At 44.6% G+C, this 18439-nt stretch overlaps 2 protein-coding genes across 10 annotated transcripts in view; one reads left to right on the top strand and one right to left on the bottom strand.

Moving 5' to 3' along the window:
- SCAF8 (SR-related CTD associated factor 8) overlaps nt 1–7928 on the bottom strand; it is a 249609-nt gene extending 241681 nt beyond the window's left edge. For 8 of the 9 annotated variants that reach the window (XR_004184579.1, XR_004184577.1, XR_004184580.1 and 5 more), the window contains exon 1: nt 7379–7904. Coding sequence is in view for 5 of the 9 variants with exons in the window: in XM_031667701.1 (XP_031523561.1) it covers nt 7379–7408 (30 nt within the window). In the remaining 4 variants the exon portion in view is untranslated. Of the gene's footprint in view, nt 1–7378 lie in introns of all 9 variants that reach the window. The other variant, XM_031667704.1, reaches the window with a different exon arrangement.
- LOC110743103 lies at nt 7407–9684 on the top strand. Its single transcript, XM_021937493.1, has 2 exons — nt 7407–7661; nt 7748–9684. Exons 1-2 carry the CDS (start codon nt 7407–7409, stop codon nt 8192–8194), a joined length of 702 nt encoding a protein of 233 aa, XP_021793185.1. The 3' UTR covers nt 8195–9684.
- The last annotated feature ends 8755 nt before the right edge of the window (nt 9685–18439 follow it).

Here is an 18439-nt window from a genome sequence, read left to right on the forward strand (position 1 = left end):
AAACTCCATGCTCGTCTAGAATGAAATAACTGAACTCCACGAAACATGCATTTCCATCGTGCCCAAAATTTTTTTATATTTAATGATGTGTATTTAACACTCTCAAATCATGCAGTCTCTCAAAACCGTTATCAGTTTCAATTATCCTTGTATTCTATTTTTAATGTAAGAAAAAAACTTCTATATGTCATTTCAAACAGAAAAACAGAGCAAAATCAGACATGAAAATAACATAATTACTAGACAACATAAAACTCACGATGGATCTAAACTAACTGGAATCTTCAATGGACTACTCCCCTCCCCAATTCTCCTTCCCAAAGTAATAACCAGATGTTCAGAAATGTTAACTACCGTAGCCAAGGTCATTTAGCTACCTAGGATTGCATCCATTCATTCAAGAAATCTTTACTTAGCGGCCGGGCACGGCGGCACACACCTGTAATTCCAGCATATTGAGAGGTCAAGGTGGGTGGATCTCTTGAGACCAGTTCTATACCCGTCTACCAGCCTGGGCAACATGGCAAGACCCCATCTCTATTCAAAACACAAAAATTACCCAGGCATGGAGGTGAATGCCTGTGGTCCCAGCTACTCAGGAGGCTGAGGTGGGAGAAATGCTTGAGGCAGAGAGGCACAGGTTGCAGTGAGCCCTGATGGCACCACTGCTCTCGAGCCTGGATGACAGAGCAAGGCCCAGTCTCAAAAAAAAAAATCTTTACTTTACATATATACTGTGTATTAGGATACCGTGCTATGAACCAAGGACATGAAACAAAGGAAATATAGTCACTGTCCTCATAGAGCTTATCGTCTAGTGGTAAAGACTACTAAAATTACTTAAAATTGCTATGATCACTGCAAGAAAAAGCACAGTGTTTTAAGACAGTTTAACAGGAGACCTAAATCAGTGATTCTGAACCAGGGTCACCATGCCCCGCAAGAAACATTTAGCAACGTCTGGAAACATTTTTGGCTGTCATAATTGTGGAGGGTGCTAGTGGCATCCAATGCATAGAGGCCAGGGATGCTGTAAACATCCTGGAATGCATAAGACTGCTCCCCAAGCAAACAATTATCCAGCCCAAAATACCAATAGTTCCCAAGATACTTAGATCTTGGGTTCTCATATGAGCAGAAAGGGGTTAGTGAAAGACTTCCTTCCTTTATAACACTAAGTATGCTACATCTTTAAAGGACTTTCACAAGGTAAAAAGAAAAAAATACAGCCTGACTGACAGAATTAACCAGAACTCCCACTAGAAAATGATAATAGGAAAGGAAAAGCAGAGACAGATTCCCTGGTAGATGAAAATAAAAGACAAATGCAGTGTTTTATAGCTGCTTCCCATAAATTCCCTATCCTGAACTGTCGACAAAGGAAAAATATACAAACTAAAAACAAATTTCACATGTTTGTATTATGCCCTCTACCTTTTCTACTTTTCTCTTCTAACCCATGTCTACTACCAGATGTTGGTGAAATTACAAAAAGTCCTGTAGTTAGACAAAATACCCACACTGAATACAAAATTGGAAGTAAAATAAAACGGAGATGGGAGTTCACTTTATAGAACAGAAAAATGTAGTGGATATTAAATTGATTCTGGAAAGCCTGCATCCTGGAATAGTTTAAAGATTAATCTATCCGAAAGGATCCCAAAGACAAAAAATACTAAGAATTTAGGTATCCTAAAGACAAAGGTAACAGAATCCTCTAAATTTATGAACTAAGGTAAATCTAGAAATTAAACTGAAATTACTCTTCTGACATATCTCAAACCTACATATCTGGTCCTACATCTTCCCACTTAGCCTATTCAGAGCAGCAAGAGAAATAGATCATGGGGGAAAGGCTACATTGTAATACACTAGCAATACAAAGGACCTGAAAAAAATAGATCACTGACTGGTATTTCATTATGTTAAAGATTAACTGTTAACTTTTTTGAGGTGTGATTAATGGTAAAGGGACTGTGTTTGTTTGTTTGAAGTACTTAAAATTTAAAAGAATCTGGCCAGGACAGTGGCCCACCCCTGTAATCCCAGTACTTTGGGAGGTCAACGCAGCAGGATCATTAAAGGCCGGGAGTTCAAGAACAGCCTGGACAACATATTGACACCCCCCACCCATCCCTACAAAAAATTTAAAAATTAGGTGTGCATAGTGGCACATGCCTGTAGTCCTGGTTACTTAGGAGGCTGAAGCAGGAAGATCACTTGAGCCCAGGAGTTCGAGGTTACAGTAAGCTATGATCCTGTCCTTGCACTCTCTAGCCTGGGCAAGAGAGACTCAGTCTTAAACAACAACAACAATCTGCTATGTTTTAAAATGCCCTCTCGAACTAAAGTAAAGAATGGGTCGTGCACTTGCCACTGTCTCACGACCCCTTTTCAAAGAAACAAAAAAGGAAACAAAAAAATAGAACAAGATCCTACCAGAATGACCTCCAAACAGTGATCATTCTTAAATACTGAGTATAGATATGCAGCTCACATAAAACTGCTGCATTCCAGCAATCAATGCAGTCCCAAAGTAATCCACAGATTTAGGCAGTTCAATCTGCGACCCTTTTCACTAGGAAGAAATGCTAAATCATTACAAGTGCCACCATCTTAGAGCAGCAGCAACTGCAATAGCTTGCTCTGGTAATTCTCTTACGGTTAACTGCTCACCCACTGACTCTGAGGAAATCCTGTATTCTAACCTGAACTTCAGTCTTTCATCATTTCAGAATTGAAAGTAGTGGTCATGGGATTAAACTTTCATCACAGGGATGATGTTTAAATAGAAATTATTTTTTTCCCACAAAATTAGCACAGGGGGCACTTAAAAAAAATAAATTCTTGAGCCTAAATATCATTTAACTCGTGATAAGAGAAATTTACCACATAATTCCTGCACAATTAAAGGATCTTCTGATACACTAATTTTTAACACAGAAGTAAAAGGTCAATTCCTTTGAGAAATTATGGTAGGGTGGGTAGACATGACAAAAACAACTCATACATGTCTTGCATAAAGTCTGCGATTTTCATAGCTGAAACTCATCCACAGTTTGCAGATTAAAAATCTATATTATCAGGGTTTTTTCTTTTTTTTTGGAGCAGAGTCTCACACTGTTGCCCAGGCTAGAGTGCAGTGGCTATTCACAGGTGCAGTAATTGCACTCTGCAGCCTCGAACTCCTGAGCTCAACAGATCCTCCCGCCTCAGCCTTCCAAGTAGCTGGGACTACAGACACACACCCACAACTCACAAAAATCTATATTCCTAAAGTCTCTGGCATCTTCCTGTTTTCAAACCAATGATCTCCACAAAATTAAAACATGGGGGTAATAAAATTCAGTCTGGAAAAACCTGAGCCTTAGCAAGCCATAAAAGGTAAGTATTTCATATTTTAAACATTTAATTTGGGGCAAGCACCATGGCTTAGGCCTGTAATCCCAGCACTTTGGGAGGGGAGGTGGGCAGACCACCTGAGCTCAGGAGTTCAAGACCAGCCGGGGCAACATGGCGAAATCCTGTCTCTACAAACAAAACAAAACAAAACAAACAATTAGCCCGGCGTGGTGACCTGCCGACAGCAAGTACCTGTCTCAATATTTTTAATTCAGGGTTGCACTGTTGCCCGGGCCAGAGTGTAGTGTGGTGGTGCAGCTCAGTGCAGCCTCCACGTTCCTGGCTCATGAGATCCTCCCACCTCAGCACCTGCCCCCTCCTTTACACCCCTTCACCCAAGTTGGGACTACACGCATGTGCCACCATGACCAGCTAATTTGTGTTGTTGTTGTTTTGTAGAGATAGGGGTTTCGCCATGCTGGCCAGGCTAGTGTGGAACTCCTGAGCTCAAGTCATCTGCCCGCCTTGGCCTCCCAAAGTGCTGGGATTACAGGCATGACCCATGGAGCCCAGCCTATTTTAAATATTTTAAGGTGAACTATCAAAATATCTTATTGACAAACATTCCTGATTATTCTTAGAGCTAAATTTTGATTCCTTACAAAGCAAATGGAATTAATAATTCAATGTTTCAAAGATACCTTTAAATTTAGCAGAGAAAGTTGTGGTGGATTAAGCCCAAAGATAAACACCTTTCAAAGCCAAATTGACTATAAGCATCGAAAACATCCTTTTCTCCTAATCCTGTTAACTAGAATTCCTTTTTAATTTTTGTAATTTGTAACACATAATTTAATGGAAAACAATCATTATTGAACTACTTCTCAGCATATGCTTATTTGCAATAACAAAATGTTTACTACACATTAGCAAATATTACAACATTCACAGAAACTGCATTCAAAATAAAAAACAGTATTATGTATTGTGTTTGTGTTTAAACAAAAAAAAAAAAAGTATTTTTCTGAATCTTCTTCAAATATATTTCCCTTCCTCAACTCTCTGACTCCATACTGCTATTTTTAAACTAACCCCACTTTGAAACATGGTGAAGCTAGACCATATAAATAAGGAAGTTACAAGACTTAAGTTCTTTGAAATCCATAAGGGGAAAGGGGAGAGTGCTACATACACTAAAATGGGACTACCACAAACCTCGAGTTCCTGTAAAATGAGAAAACAGGTGAAACACCTATCTAAACATGTAAATGTTAGGCCTTCTTATCCTTAATTAATATTAAAACGAAAAACTGGCATTAACATTTCTTCCCTACTGTGACCAACCACAGTGCACTAAACACTTGTTCACATCTAATATTTGGGAGCTACTGTTTAAAACGTCATGGATGGGCCGGGCACTGTGGCTCATGCCTGTAATCCCAGCACTTTGGGAGGCCGAGGCGGGTACATGACCTGAGGTCAGGAGTTCAAGACCAGCCTGGCCAACAAGATGAAACCTCATCTCTACTAAAAACACAAAAAATTGGCTGGGCATGGCGGCGGGCGCCTGTAATCCCAGCTACTCCGGAGGCTGAAGCAGGAGAATCGCTTGAACCCAGGAGGTGGAGGCTTCAGGGAGCCAAGATCTCACCATTGCACTCCAGCCTGGGCAACAAGAGCAAAACTCCGTCTCAAAAAAAAAAAAAATGTCTTGGATGGCCCTTTGAGGGGGAGGACCACATTATCAGACAGACACCCATCAAAGTGTGTGGGGGGAGGGGGGTGGCGAGAGGAATTAAATCCAATGATGGCAACAAAAAAATAAAATAGTAACACCCCAGGCGTGGTGGCTCACATCTGTCATCCCAGCACTTTGGGAAGCCAAGGTGAAAGCATCGCTTGGGCCCAGGAGTTCAAGACCAGCCTGGGCAACATAACAAGTCCTCCTCTCTATAAAAAATAAAATCGGTGGGCGTGGTGGCTCTGGCCTGTAATCTCAGCTACTTGGGGGGCTGAGGTGAGAGGAGGACCTCTTGGGCCCGGGAGGCAAATGCTGCGGTGAGCCAAGATCACACCAGTGCACTCCAGCCTGGGTGACAGAATGAGACTCCTTCTCAAAAACAGAAAGATAGCTATGAAAAAACTGAAACGCCAGGCACGGTGGCTCACGCCCATAATCCCAGCACTTGGGGAGGACGAGGCGGGCCGATCACTTGAGGTCAGGAATTTGAGAACAGCCTGGCCAATATGGTGAAACCCTGTCTCTACCAAAAATACAAAAATTAGTCGGGCGTGGTGATGCACGCCTGTAATCGCAGCTACTCGGGAGGCTGAGGCAGGAGAATCGCTTGAAACTGGGAGGTGGAGGCTACAGGGAGCTGAGATGGTGCCACTCTGGTGTGGGTAACAAGAGTGAGACTCCACCTCAAAAAAAAAAAAAAAAAAAAGATTCCCAAGTGTATTGCTCTAATTTATCAATATTAAAAATAAAAAATGTAGTATTAAAAAAGAAAACGCTTTCTAAAAAAAGTTATATATCACCGTTTTCTAAAATAGCCCAAATATTATCTACCGTTTAGCCTCTCTGCTAAGATTTCCAAATACTGTTTTTCTTTTTAAAGAAATTGAAACAACATAAAATTATGCAACGGCATTTAAAAGTACTGTCCTATATGGGCCGCCACAACAAAAAGCCTAGTATTTTAAGACGTAAATATTAAAGATACTCTTTAACAATCATAGTATTTAATAAAGTATTAACATTTCAAGAGTTCGTAAAATTTATGCTAATTTAGTTAGCAGCATAATTACATTTTTTCTTTTTTTTTTTTTTTGCTTTGTAGACAGAGTCTCACTCTGTCACCGGGCTGGATTGCAGTGGCGCGGATCTGGGCTCACTGCAACCTCCGCCTCCCAGGTTCAAGCGATTCTCCTGCCTCAGCCTCCTAAGTAACTGGGATTACAGGCGCCCGCCACTACGCCCAGCTAATTTTTTGTTTTTAGTAGAGAAAGGGTTTCACCATGTTAGCCAGGCTGGTCTTGAACTCCTGACCTTGTGACTGGCCTGCCTCGGCCTCCCAAAGTGCTGGGATTACAGCCGTGAGCCACTGTTCCCGGCCATAATTACACTTTCTAAGGCTTACGGATAGGGGTCTAATGCTGACTGTGCAGATGTGTACTTGCTATGTTTAATGTTTACATTAAGGCATACTGAAGTCGGAGTTTAAAAAGAAACTGAATACATCTTATCAAAACCTGTCTTCTTCCAGACTAGTAAATTCAACTACACTGTGAAAACTGGAATATGCTTTTTAAAATCTCGTTTGACACGTGAATGAGCCAGCGAGAAATGTTTCCCCCAGAATCTTCCATCTCTCGATGCACAGATCTCTCCCTACCATTTGTCTTTATGTCGTGATGGATTAGAAGAGGAGGGAGTAAAAATAGAAAATACCGCAGAATAACCTTTGCCTGTCTACAAATCATCCAATTAGCTCAAGTCCCTAGCTGGCAGGTTACCTAGTCAACAATGTCTCAATTATAAACACTACGTGTAACGTGACCACAGATCAACACCCCGTAGGTTCATTTCCCCCACCGCCCCCAATCGGTGTCAGCCTCAATGAGGACCCGGGAAGGTCTGGAGAGTGATGTCCAGCGTCCACTTAAATCCTCAAAGGCCCAGGAAGGAGGTGGGCGGGCCAGGCCTCGGAGGAACTGACCTCGAGGGACCTGTCGGGAGTCTCCGGGGGAGGGCCCAACCGGGTCTTTCCCTCCAAGCCCGCAGCCATTCCATAGGGCGCCGGAGACGCCAGAACCTCCCTCCGCCCCAGGGCGGCCCTCCCCCAACCCTCCTCCCGGACCCGGGGGAGGGGCACCCAGAGGAGAAACACCCCTCCCCCACGGGCACTGCTAGGCCACCGCTCACCCCACCCTTAAAAAACCCGCAGGCCCGCGCCCACCCTCCGGGCCCCGGCCTCGACACGGGGTGGGGGCGGTGCGGGCAGGAGCAGGGGAGCCGGGCTGCCATACCAACCTCGCTATTGAAGGTCTTCACGGCCTCCATGTTGTCGCTGCGGAGGCCCCGAGCCCGGCGGCGGAAGAGGCGGCGGCCACTGCACTGGGTGGGGAGAGCGAGACGCGGGCTGCTGCGTGGCCGCGAGGAGGGGGCGCTGGCGGGAGAGCGGGCCGCTGCGACCTCGGGGCGGAGTGGAAGGGCACGCGCTGGCGGGGAAGGGCTCCCTCAGCGGCAGCGCGGCCCCGGCATGGCCGCTAGGGCGGGGGGGAGCGCCGTTCTAGGGAACAGAGGCGCTGCCGGGGCGGGTCGGCGGCGGACGGGGGGAGGGGCTGGGCCGCGGCGCCTTCTCTTCTCCGCCGCGCTCCGTCTCGGTCCCCCTCCCTCTAGCCCCGTCCCCTACACTCTCCACCCCCTTCTTCCCCTTCCTCCGACGGGCTCCTGTTTCACCTCCCTGCCGCTCGGGCCGCAGGAACCAGCCCCGTTCGGCGAAGACAGAGGAGGAAGCGCTGGCAGCAGCGGCTGCGGCATCCAATATGGCGGACTCGAGTCGGGCCGCGCAGCTCGGGGATCCGCGACGCCGGCCAGCGCGCCCCCTGGCGACTGGACCGTGCGAGCCCCGGCGGCCGCGCGGAAACCATCGAGCGGGCTGGGGCCAGAGCGTCGCCGCCCGGAGGCCCGGCTAGGCTCCGCTGCGTTCGCCTTGCCCCCCTGGGCCGCCAACGCCTCGCCCCCTCCCCGCGCCCAGCGGACGCGGGAGCGAGCGCTGCGGCATCTCGGGCAACGCCGCGGCGGGTTTGTACCGCGGGAGGAGGCAGCTCCAAAGCACGGCTCTAAGAACCTAAACGTGCCCAAGAAGCGGCAAGTTTAGGAAATGTGCGCATTTCCCTTGTTTCCCGGTGGATTGGTCCTTTTGCACAAGCGGCAGGGTGTCGTTGCTTTTCAGAACTTTACTGGACAGTGCCCTAAATATCCGCAGCCCCCGCCAAAAAAAAGTTCCTGGTCACGTGTTTGGTGACTGAACTCAAGCGTTTTAATTGCACAGGGAGGGAACATTAGAAACCAAAATGTTGGATCCGGGTTGGGGCAGGCGGCGAGGGAAGCAGGCATGCAGCAGCTCCTTGCAGGAAATGCTGGCTGCATAGGATCCAGGGACTGGAGTGGCACAATGAGTGCATTTGTTTGCAAGGCGGGAAGGGGACCTTAGAATGCAGAACACTTGAATAGGTGAAAAGGGAACCCGTCTGTTTCGGAAGATGAATTGTTCTAAAGGAATTTTGCCCTAGGATACTTGGAGTAACGGTAAATACAGTATTTCTTAGCTGGATTAGGAGATGCTGCTAGTCAAAAGCCTTCTCTCTCGTGCAGCGCAAAATAAGGTACCAATTTAAAAATATTTATTGATGTTAAAAGACATGGATGTATCGTGGAACCCTGAACACTGCTGTCCTCTTGTTGAAAGTCATTTTTCAACAATCACTCCCAAATTCACTCGGAGAGAGGAACATGAGGGCAGAATCGTACTTTTGGAGAGTTTAGGAATCCAGGTAGTTCCTAAGAGCTATGCCCAGAACTCCGTGAAACTGAGAAAGTAAGGCCCTTCTTGAGGTTTCAGAGCCTTCACTCTACTTCATTGGCAGCTTTAGTATAGGGGCTGGCTACTAAGAATTTAACAGGGATAACTCACTAAGTGCTTTTATTTTTACTTTCAAAATCTCAAATTCTGTCACAGATTTCTCCACCGCCTCCCATCTTCAGGCCTAGCCATGATCTTTTACCGACACTTGCAGTAGCCTCCTAACTGGTCCCTTGCTTGTCTTCCTGACATTTCTAGACAGTAGCCAAGGGATGTTTTTCTTAGATAAATCAGATCAGGTCACTCCCTTACTTAAGTCCCTTTGCCCATCTGATATCCTCATAACTTCTCACCATGGCCTGAAGGCCCAGCCCAGCCTGCCGCAGCTCACATCTCCTTCCCTTGCTCCGTGGCTCTCCTCCTGCCACACTGGCCTGTTACTTGACAACAAGCAGTGTTTTCCTAGGTAGGACGATTGTGTCTCTTCCCACAGGGTGCTGTTGCTTTTGTCCTTTCCATAGCTGACTCCTCCTCCTTCAGTCTTCCTGAAAGAGGTCTCCTCATCACTCCGTCTAAAGGAGCATTTTCTGTGGCTTGAGAAAGTACTGCACTCAGTTCTGTGCGTGCCAGGTTCTCACTATCAAAAGTCACTGCTTTGAAGCCGGGTGTGGTGGCTCTCGCCTGTAATCCCAGTACTTTGGGAGGCCAAGGCAGGTGGATCACCCGAGGTTAGGAGTTCAAGACCAGCCTGGAAAACAGTGAAACCCCGTCTGTACTAAAAATACAAAAAAAAAAAAAAAAAAAAGCCAGGCGTGGTGGCACGCGCCTGTAGTCTCAGCTACTCAGGAGGCTGAGGCAGGAGATTCGCTTGAACCTGGGAGGCAGAGGTTGCAGCCTGCCAAGATCGCGCGACTGCACTCCAGCCTGGGCAACAAGAATGAAGCTCTGTCTCAAAAAGAGAAACAAAAAGAAAAGAAAGAAAAAAAAAAGGCGCTGCTTTGGGCCTGCGAGGGATTATTTATTCGGTCATACATGAAATGAATGTTGATGGAATTACTTAGGCCTGAGAAATTAAAATGCAATACAAGCTAAAGGATAAAATCAGTGGTTAACATACTTCACAATTTGATTTAATAAAGCTTCCACATTCAGGATGGTAACAGAGGGCATAGTTTGATCAGGGGAAGCAGGGGGGTAAGATCCAGAGAGCAACCTAAACACAATGGTTTTTTTTTTTGAGACGGAGTCTCTCTCTGTCTCCAGGCTGGAGTGCAGCGGCGCGATCTTGGCTCACTGCAACCTCCGCCTTCTGGGTTCAAGCGATTCTCATGCCTCAGCCTCCCGAGTAGCTGGGATTACAGGCTTGTGCCACCACACCCAGCTAATTTTTGTATTTTTAGTAGAGACAGGGTTTCACCATGTTGGCCAGGCTGATCTGAAACTCCTGACCTCCGGTGATTCACCCTCCTCGGCCTCCCAAAGTGCTGGGATTACAGGTGTAAGCCACCTCACCCAGCCTAAACACAGTCTTAATATGAGAAGGCGATAAAGCAAGAGAAGGGTTAGAGGGGAGCCCGGGGATCCAGTGCAATGACTATATACAAAATTTATACACAACTACATATTTACAGAGTGTGAAAACAATACCCGTGTGTGTGTCTGTGTGTGTGTGTGTGTGTGTGTATGTATGTTAGGATTCTGAATGCCAGTATAACCAGCCAATTTGAGCTAGTTTAAGCATAAAAGAATAATTCATTATTACGATACAGGTTTTTCTCATGTGGTTCAAAAGTCAGATATGTAGCTGAGTCCAAGGGAGGGACTTGAACCAAAATAGAAAACCTAAGAGGCAATGTAATCTCTGCTTATCTGTTTAATTTTTCTATTGCTTTACCCAATTCTCCGTTTTATCTAGTGGAATCTATTACTTTTGGTTTTATAGTTCTAGACAACTAGAGGACCTGAATGAAGACCTCTTCCTTGCCAGGTCCAAATTCCCAAGGGAAGAAATAAGGAATTTCATTGACCCCACTTGGATTAGGTGACCATCACCAAGAAACTGAAGACCACTAATTTGGTTCCGAAAAGACTGATATGAAATCGTGGTCAGGAGTACTCCAATCATTGGAAGAGATATTTCATAATCTAAAGTTTCTGGTGTTCTCCTGTAAATGTTGTTATCATCAGACTGTCCCCAAGGACTAAATAGTTTTTGGTAGTAGCTTATAGAAATTAATTCAGCCATGGCCAAGAGGTCTGAGTCAAAAATAGTCTAGAGCAGTAGTCACCATAGAACTTTCTGGGGTCATGGAAATGTTCTGAATCTGTGCTGCCCAATTCAGTAGCACTAGCCTTGTGTGGCTGTTGTACACTTGAAATATGGCTAGGGCAGCTGAGGAAGATAATTTCCAATTTAATTTTACTTTAATTGACTCATGTTTAAGTATGTGGCTAGTGGCTACCATATTGGAAAGCATAGGTCTAGCTAGAGGGTACTCACTCCCATGGATAGGGCACTTCTTAGATAAGGGATAATTGTGAGGTAGCACTAAACAAACAAACAAACAAAAAAAAAACCTGTGAATTATTAGCTGTTAGAAGGAATAATATATGTTTATGAGGTACTTTTAAAATGGGGCAAAAACCTGGAGCATTGTCTAAATTAAAACTAATTCCCATCCAATTGGAAAAAAGAAAACTTAGGAAGCAAACATTCCAGAATGCTTAGTAAATTCGGGTATAGAGACAAATGAATTATTATACTACCAACAAAATGATTTTTACAAGATTGTGGGAAACTATTTGGCCGTTCCTCAAAAAATTAAGCATAGAATTGCCGTATGATCTAGCAAGTTCACGTATGTGTATGTAGCCAAAAGAACTGAAAGCAGAGACTTGGACATGCATGTTCAGAACAGTGTTACTCACCGTTGTTAAAAGGTGGCAGCAACCCACGTGTCCACTGATGGATGAATGGATAAACAAAATGTGGTAACAATGGAATATTCAGCCTTAAAAATGAAGGAAATTCAAGGCCCAGCACAGTGGCTCACGCCTGTTATCCCAACACTTTGGGAGGCCAAGACAGGCAGATCACTTGAGGTCAGGAGTTCGAGACCAGGCTAGCCAACATGGTGAAACCCCATCTCTACTAAAAATACAAAAATTACCCAGACGTGATGGTGCGCTCCTGTAATCCCAGCTACTCAGGAGGCTGAGGCAGGAGAATCGCTTGAACCTGGGAGGCGGAAGTTGCAATGAGTCGAGATCATGCCTTTGCACTCCGGCCTGGGCGACAAGAGCAAAACTCCTTCTCAAAAAAAAAGAAGGAAATTCTGATACATGCTATAACACAGTTTAACCTTGAAGACATTGTGCTAAGAGAAAAAAGCCAGTTACAAAAGAACAAGTACTGTATGATTCCACTTATATCAGGTACCTAGAATAGTCAAACTCAGAGAGACAGAAAGCAGAATGGTAGTTGCCAGGGAATGGGGGAGAGAGAAACCAGGAGTTGTTATTTAATAAGTACAGAACTTCAGGTTGGGAAAATGAAAATTTCTGGAGGTGGCTGGTGGTAATGGTTGAACGACAGTGTGAATGTACTTAATGCCATAGGGCTGTACACTTAAAAATGGTTAAAAATAAGTTTTATGTGTATTTAATCACAATTTTTCAAATTTAAAGAAATGGTTAGAATAGGACTAGAAATATAAGAGAAATGTATATGATAAGACTAAATACAAAGGCGTAGAAAACAATGTATTTAGCTCTAAAAGTATGTATGTAAGGCCTGAAAATTATATGAAAAATAAAAATTGTATTAATATACTGGGATTATGAGATTTTTAAAAATATTTTGTCCCTTTCTAATAATTCAGTAATTTTCTATCTCATTTTTTTAATGGGCACCATATAATTCACAAAGTCACCAAACTTGATAGTGAAACCAGGCATCCTGAGAGAAGCATAAGATATTAAAAGTAAACATTTTACTTTTACCAACTTCATTTAAAGTAAGTAGGAATTTGGGGTTTGATAAGTCTTTTGTTGCCTGATAAAAGAGGGAGTTCTTGCTGGGTGTGGTGGCTCACGCCTGTAATCCCAGCACTTTGGGAGGCCAAGGCGGATGGATCATTTGAGGTCAGGAGTTTGAGACCAGCCTGGCCAACATGGTGAAACCCCATCTCTACTAAAAATACAAAATTAGCCGGGTGGTAGTGGCATGCACCTGTAATCCCAGCTACTCAGGAGGCTGAGACAGGAGAATCACTTGAGCCTGGTAGGTGGAGGTTATGGTGAGCCGAGATTGCACCACTACACACCAGTCTGAGTGACGGAGCAAGACTCTGACTCAAAAAAAAAAAAGAGGTAGTTCTTCAAATGGCCAGAGGTAAAACAGCACACATCACTAGTAGTAGTAGTCAGAGAGAGATCAAGAAAATTTAAATTTATAGGCTTTATAGTTTAAGTACTGATTTAATGTTAAATTTAAATAATGATTTAATATTAAATACTGATTTAGGTTTAACATTTGTTCCCCAAGGAGTACACTAGCAGATTCATGACTTTCTCTTTATGATGAATCTTTTTTTTTTTTTTTTTGGAGACAGGGTCTCACTGTCACCTAGGCTGGAGTGCGGTGGTATGATCTTAGCTCACTACAACCTCCGCCTCCCGGGTTCAAGTGATCCTACCACCTCAGCCTCCCATGTAGCGGGGACCACAGGCGTGTGCCACCATGCCCAGCTACTTTTTGTATTTTTCTTTTTTTGGTAGAGACGGGATTTTGCCATGTTGGCCAGGCTGGTCTTGAACTCTAGAGCTCAAGCGACCTGCCCACCTCAGCCTCCCAAAGTGCTAGGATTGCAGGCCTCAGCCACTGCACCCACCAATGAATCTTTTCTTACTTCTAACACATGTGTTCCTGACCCACTCTACAAACACGATTTCTTCCCGGGCTTTCCAAATCACACTACTACAAGTCGCTTGTGAGAAGGTGATATTTTGCATACGTTAAAGTCTCATGCTGCTTTTGTGAGGTAACAAATTATGCTTAGTATAAAAATTTAGGGGCTGGGCACGCACAGTGGCTCAACACCTGTAATTGCATTGTTTTGGGAGGTCCAAGTGGGTCACTTGAGGCCAAGAGTTCAAGACCAGCCTTGGTAACATAGTGAGACTCCCATCTATATATAAAAATTTAAAATCAGCTGGTCGTGGTGGTACACACCTGTAGTAGTAGCTACTCAGGAGGCTGAGGCAAGAGGATCGCTTGAGCCCAGGAATTTGAAGCTACAGTGAGCCATGATAGTTGCTACGGTTGAAGGTTTAGGGGTTTGCATTAGATTTAGTAAAGGGGCTTCATTGGTGACTTTAGTGATAACAGCATCAGCGTAATAGGAATCAAATTGCTTTGGGATGAGAGTGATTTAAAGTTTTTTCAAGAGTTGTAGAGAGGAGATTTTTTTTAAAAGTTGTAGAGAAGAGAAAGAGAAAATAGTAGTTAAAAGGGCTAAAGGGTTAAGAGCATGGTTGCTAAACTATGCTCCAGTGTGTCCTGAGGCACAGCAACAAATTCAAAGGAATGAACCATAGAAGGAGCAGAGAAGATGTCCATGGAAAGGTACCACTGCTTCAGTCACCACAGGAACTACTCAAGGGAATTCACAATTTCAATATCAGATTGTACTACGTTCCCTTCAGTGAGGTCTTGTCTTCGTGCAGTTGGGTTTCTGACACTTGTTGGGATAAAAGGGAAATATTGAGTGAAAATTGATGTGTGCAGAAAAGAGTGGAATTTGTCCAATCTGATTTCAAGGCTTTGAGAGTTGTGAAGTGCTGGACAAGCATACACATTCCATTGTTATGTCATTGTGCTTATTTAAAAATGAAAAAATAGGCCGGATGTAGTGTAATGCCTGTAATCCCAGCACTTTGGGAGGCTGAGGCAGGCAGATCACGAGGTCAGGAGTTCAAGACCAGGCTGGCCAATATGGTGAAACCCCATCTCTACGAAAAAAAAAACAAAAACAAAAAAACACACACACACACAAAAATTAGCCAGGCATGGTGGTGCGTGCCTATAGTCCCAGCTACTGGAGAGGCTGAGGCAGAAGAATTGCTGGAACCCAGGAGGTGGAAGCTGCAGTGAGCTGAGATGGCGCCACTCCACTCCAGCCCAGGTGACAGAGCAAGACTCCGTGTCAAAAAAAAAATTTTAGTCTATTTATGTGTATTACTTTTTTCAAGTGGTTACTAAGTTGCTAGGACATAAGAACTTGTTAAATTGTTTGGATCTTGGCAGGCATCATGAAAAAAAATGGTTTGGGACCAGCCGCAGTGGCTCACGTCTGTAATCCCAGCACTTTGGGAGGCTGAGGTGCCCAGATCACAAGGTCAGGAGTTCGACACCAGCCTGGCCAACATAGTGAAACCCCATCTCTACTAAAAAATACAACAAATAAGCCAGGTATGGTGGCGGGCACCTGGAATCCCAACTATATAGGAGTCTGAGGCAGGAGAATTGCTTGAACCCAGGAGGCATAGGCTGCAGTGACCTGAGATCGTGCCCTTGCACTCCAGCCCGGGCAATAGTGTGAAACTCTGTCTCAAAAAAAAAAAAAAAAAAAAAAAAAAATGGTTTGGACTGGCCAGGTGCAGTGGCTCATGCCTGTAATCCCAACACATTGGGAGGCCAAGGCAGGTGGATCACCTGAGGTCAGGAGTTCAACACCAGGCTGGCCAACATGACGAAACCCCATCTCTACTAAAAATTCAAAAATTAGCCGGGCATGGTGACACGTGCCTGTAATCCCAGCTACTCGGGAGGCTGAGGCAGGAGAATCACTTGAACCTGGTAGGTGGAGGTTGCAGTGAGCCAGGGTTGCGCCTCTTTACTCCAGCCTGGGCAACAGAGCGAGACTCCATCTCAAAAAAAAAAAAAAAAAAAAAGTCTGGACCTAATAATTTGATAACAGAACTATTAAGTATTGAGACCAGCCATGGCAAAAACTGAGATACTAAGGGCATTGTTACCCAGAAAGTTTGAGAACCTCTGGGTTAAGATTTTGTATTATTGGGTTTTTTTTTTTTTTTCCTGCTTTTAATATGAAGACACTACAGAGCTACATAAAGTTTTTAAAAGCAGCTGTTAAAAAACACAGACAGGGCCGACATGGTGCTCACACCTGTAGTCCCAGCACTTGGGGAGGATGAGGCAAGAGAATTGCTTGAGTTCCGGAGTTTGAGACCAGCCTGGGCAACACGGTGAAACCCCGTCTCTACAAAAAATACAGAAATTAGCCAAGCATGTTGGCACACACCTATAGTCCTAGCTACTCAGGAAGCTGAGGCAGGAGGATTACTTGAGCCCAGGAGTTTGAGGCTGCAGTGAGCTGTGATCACGCCACTGCAATCCAGCCCAGCCGACAACTGAGACACTGTTTTTTAAAAAAGCATATACTGGCCGGCGCGGTGGCTCACACCTATAACCCAGCACTTTGGGAGGCCAAGGTGGGCGGATCACCTGAGGTCAGGAGTTCGAGACCAACCTGGCCAACATGGTAAAACCTTGTCTCTACTAAACGTTCAAAAAGTAGCTGGGCAGGGTGGCGGGTGCCTGTAATCCTAGGTACTCAGGAGGCTGAGGCAGGAGAATCACTTGAACCCAGGAGGTGGAGGTTGCAGTGAGACGAGATGGTGCCATTACACTCCATTCCAGCCTGGGCAACAAGAGCGAGACTCCATGTCAAAAAGAAACATATACCTTACCACCTTGCCATTTTTGTTTTGATTTATTTTAAAAGATTTGTGGATAAGAATGGATTAGTAATCACCAAGAGTTATAAAAGAGAATTGAGTGTGGACTTTGAAAGAATTAGGATTTGAAGCACAAAATGATGGTGAAATGGAACCTAATCTTATCTGCAGGGTCAGGACACCCTGCATAGTCTTTAGGATCTACAATCATGGCCCTCTTAACTCGCAGGGACAGTTGACACCGTAAAATGACAGATTTCTGGAAGAATGGCAGACCAGAGTTCCTAAATACTTGTGTTGTATAACTATCAATACTAATTAAAATAGTTACCTTTTTTTGTACTTTTTCTTGTTTGTTTGGCTTTTGTTTTGTTTTGTTTTTTTCATTTTCATGTTCATCCTAGTGGATGAAAAAAGGCATCTCATTGAGTTTTGTTTTGCTTTGAGACAGGGTCTTGCCCTGTCACCCCGTTGGAGTGCAGTGGTGCAATCATGGCTTACCGCAGCCTTAACCTCCTGGGATCAAGTGATCCACCTGCCTCAGCCTCCTGAGTAGCTGGGACTACAGGTTTGTGCCACTATACCTGGCTAATTTATTATTATTATTATTATTATTATTATTATTGTAGAGACAAGGTCTCACTATGTTGCTCAAGCTGGTCCTGAACTCCTGGGCTCAAGCAATTCTCCCTGTTTGGCCTCCCAAAGTGCTGAGATTACAGGCATGAGCCACTGCGCTTGGCCAAATTTTCTTTTGTTAGAGACATGGTCTGACTCTCAAACAGGCTAGAACGTAGTAGCATGATCATATCTCACTGCAGCCCCAGACTCCTAGGCTCAAGCAATCCTTTCCCTTGACCTCTGGAAGTGCTGGGATTACAGACGTCACCACCATGCCTGGTCAAATTTTCTTTTTAAATTCATCTTTCATTTGATAGAAATGAAAAAGAATCCTCAAAGGCCAAGCAAGTGGAAGCAGGAATCCAGAGAAATAAGGAAGACCTGAAACAGCAGAATACTGTGAACATCTACCAGTCCCTGATGTCACCAAGCTTCGATTTTGATAGCCATCCAAGACAAGTATACAGGACATGAGATGACCAAGTTATGGCGGTCAGTTATGGAGGTCAAAGCTTGTCTGTAGGTGTGGGTGGGGAGCAGCAAAGAAATGTACCTTTCTCAACATTGGAACTAATGAAGACAGAGGGAAAAAATTCGTCTGAACCACAACTCAGACCCCATGGAAGTTTGTGGTCCAATTCATAATTCTTGGGTGAAGTAAAAAACCTCAAGCAAAGAAATTATGCTAAGTTGGTACTGGGTTGACATGCCTCTAGGCAATTGACAGAGGAACTGCAAATTCTTTTAGAGGAAAGCACCTTTAGGTGGGGTGCAGTAGCTCACGCCTATAATCCCAGCGCTTTGGGAGGCCAAGGAGGGCAGATCATCTGAGGTCAGGAGTTCGAGACCAGCCTGACCAACATGGCGAAACCCCGTCGCTACTAAAAATACAAAAATTAGCTGGCCATGGTGATGCACGTCTGTAATCCCAGCTACTTGGGAGGCTGAGGCAAGAGAATCGCTTGAACCTGGGAGACAGAAGTTGCAGTGAGCTGGGATCACGCCACTGGACTTCAGTCTGGGCGACAGAGTAAGACTCTGTCTCAAAAGAAAAAAAGAAGGAAAGCAATTAAGATCACAATTAACCATTTAACAAGAAAACAAAGAATCATGAGTAAAAACCA

This window comes from Papio anubis, chromosome 6 (genome assembly GCF_008728515.1).
Source record: "Papio anubis isolate 15944 chromosome 6, Panubis1.0, whole genome shotgun sequence".
In the NCBI taxonomy this organism is placed as follows: Eukaryota; Metazoa; Chordata; class Mammalia; order Primates; family Cercopithecidae; genus Papio; species Papio anubis.

Coding starts and splice junctions, on each gene's coding strand:
- LOC110743103 (XM_021937493.1), top strand. CDS start 7,407: ATGTTGTCGCTGCGGAGGCCCCGAGCCCGGCGGCGGAAGAGGCGGCGG. Junction 7,662..7,747: donor GGAACAGAGGCGCTGCCGGG/GCGGGTCGGCGG, acceptor CCCTCCCTCTAG/CCCCGTCCCCTACACTCTCC.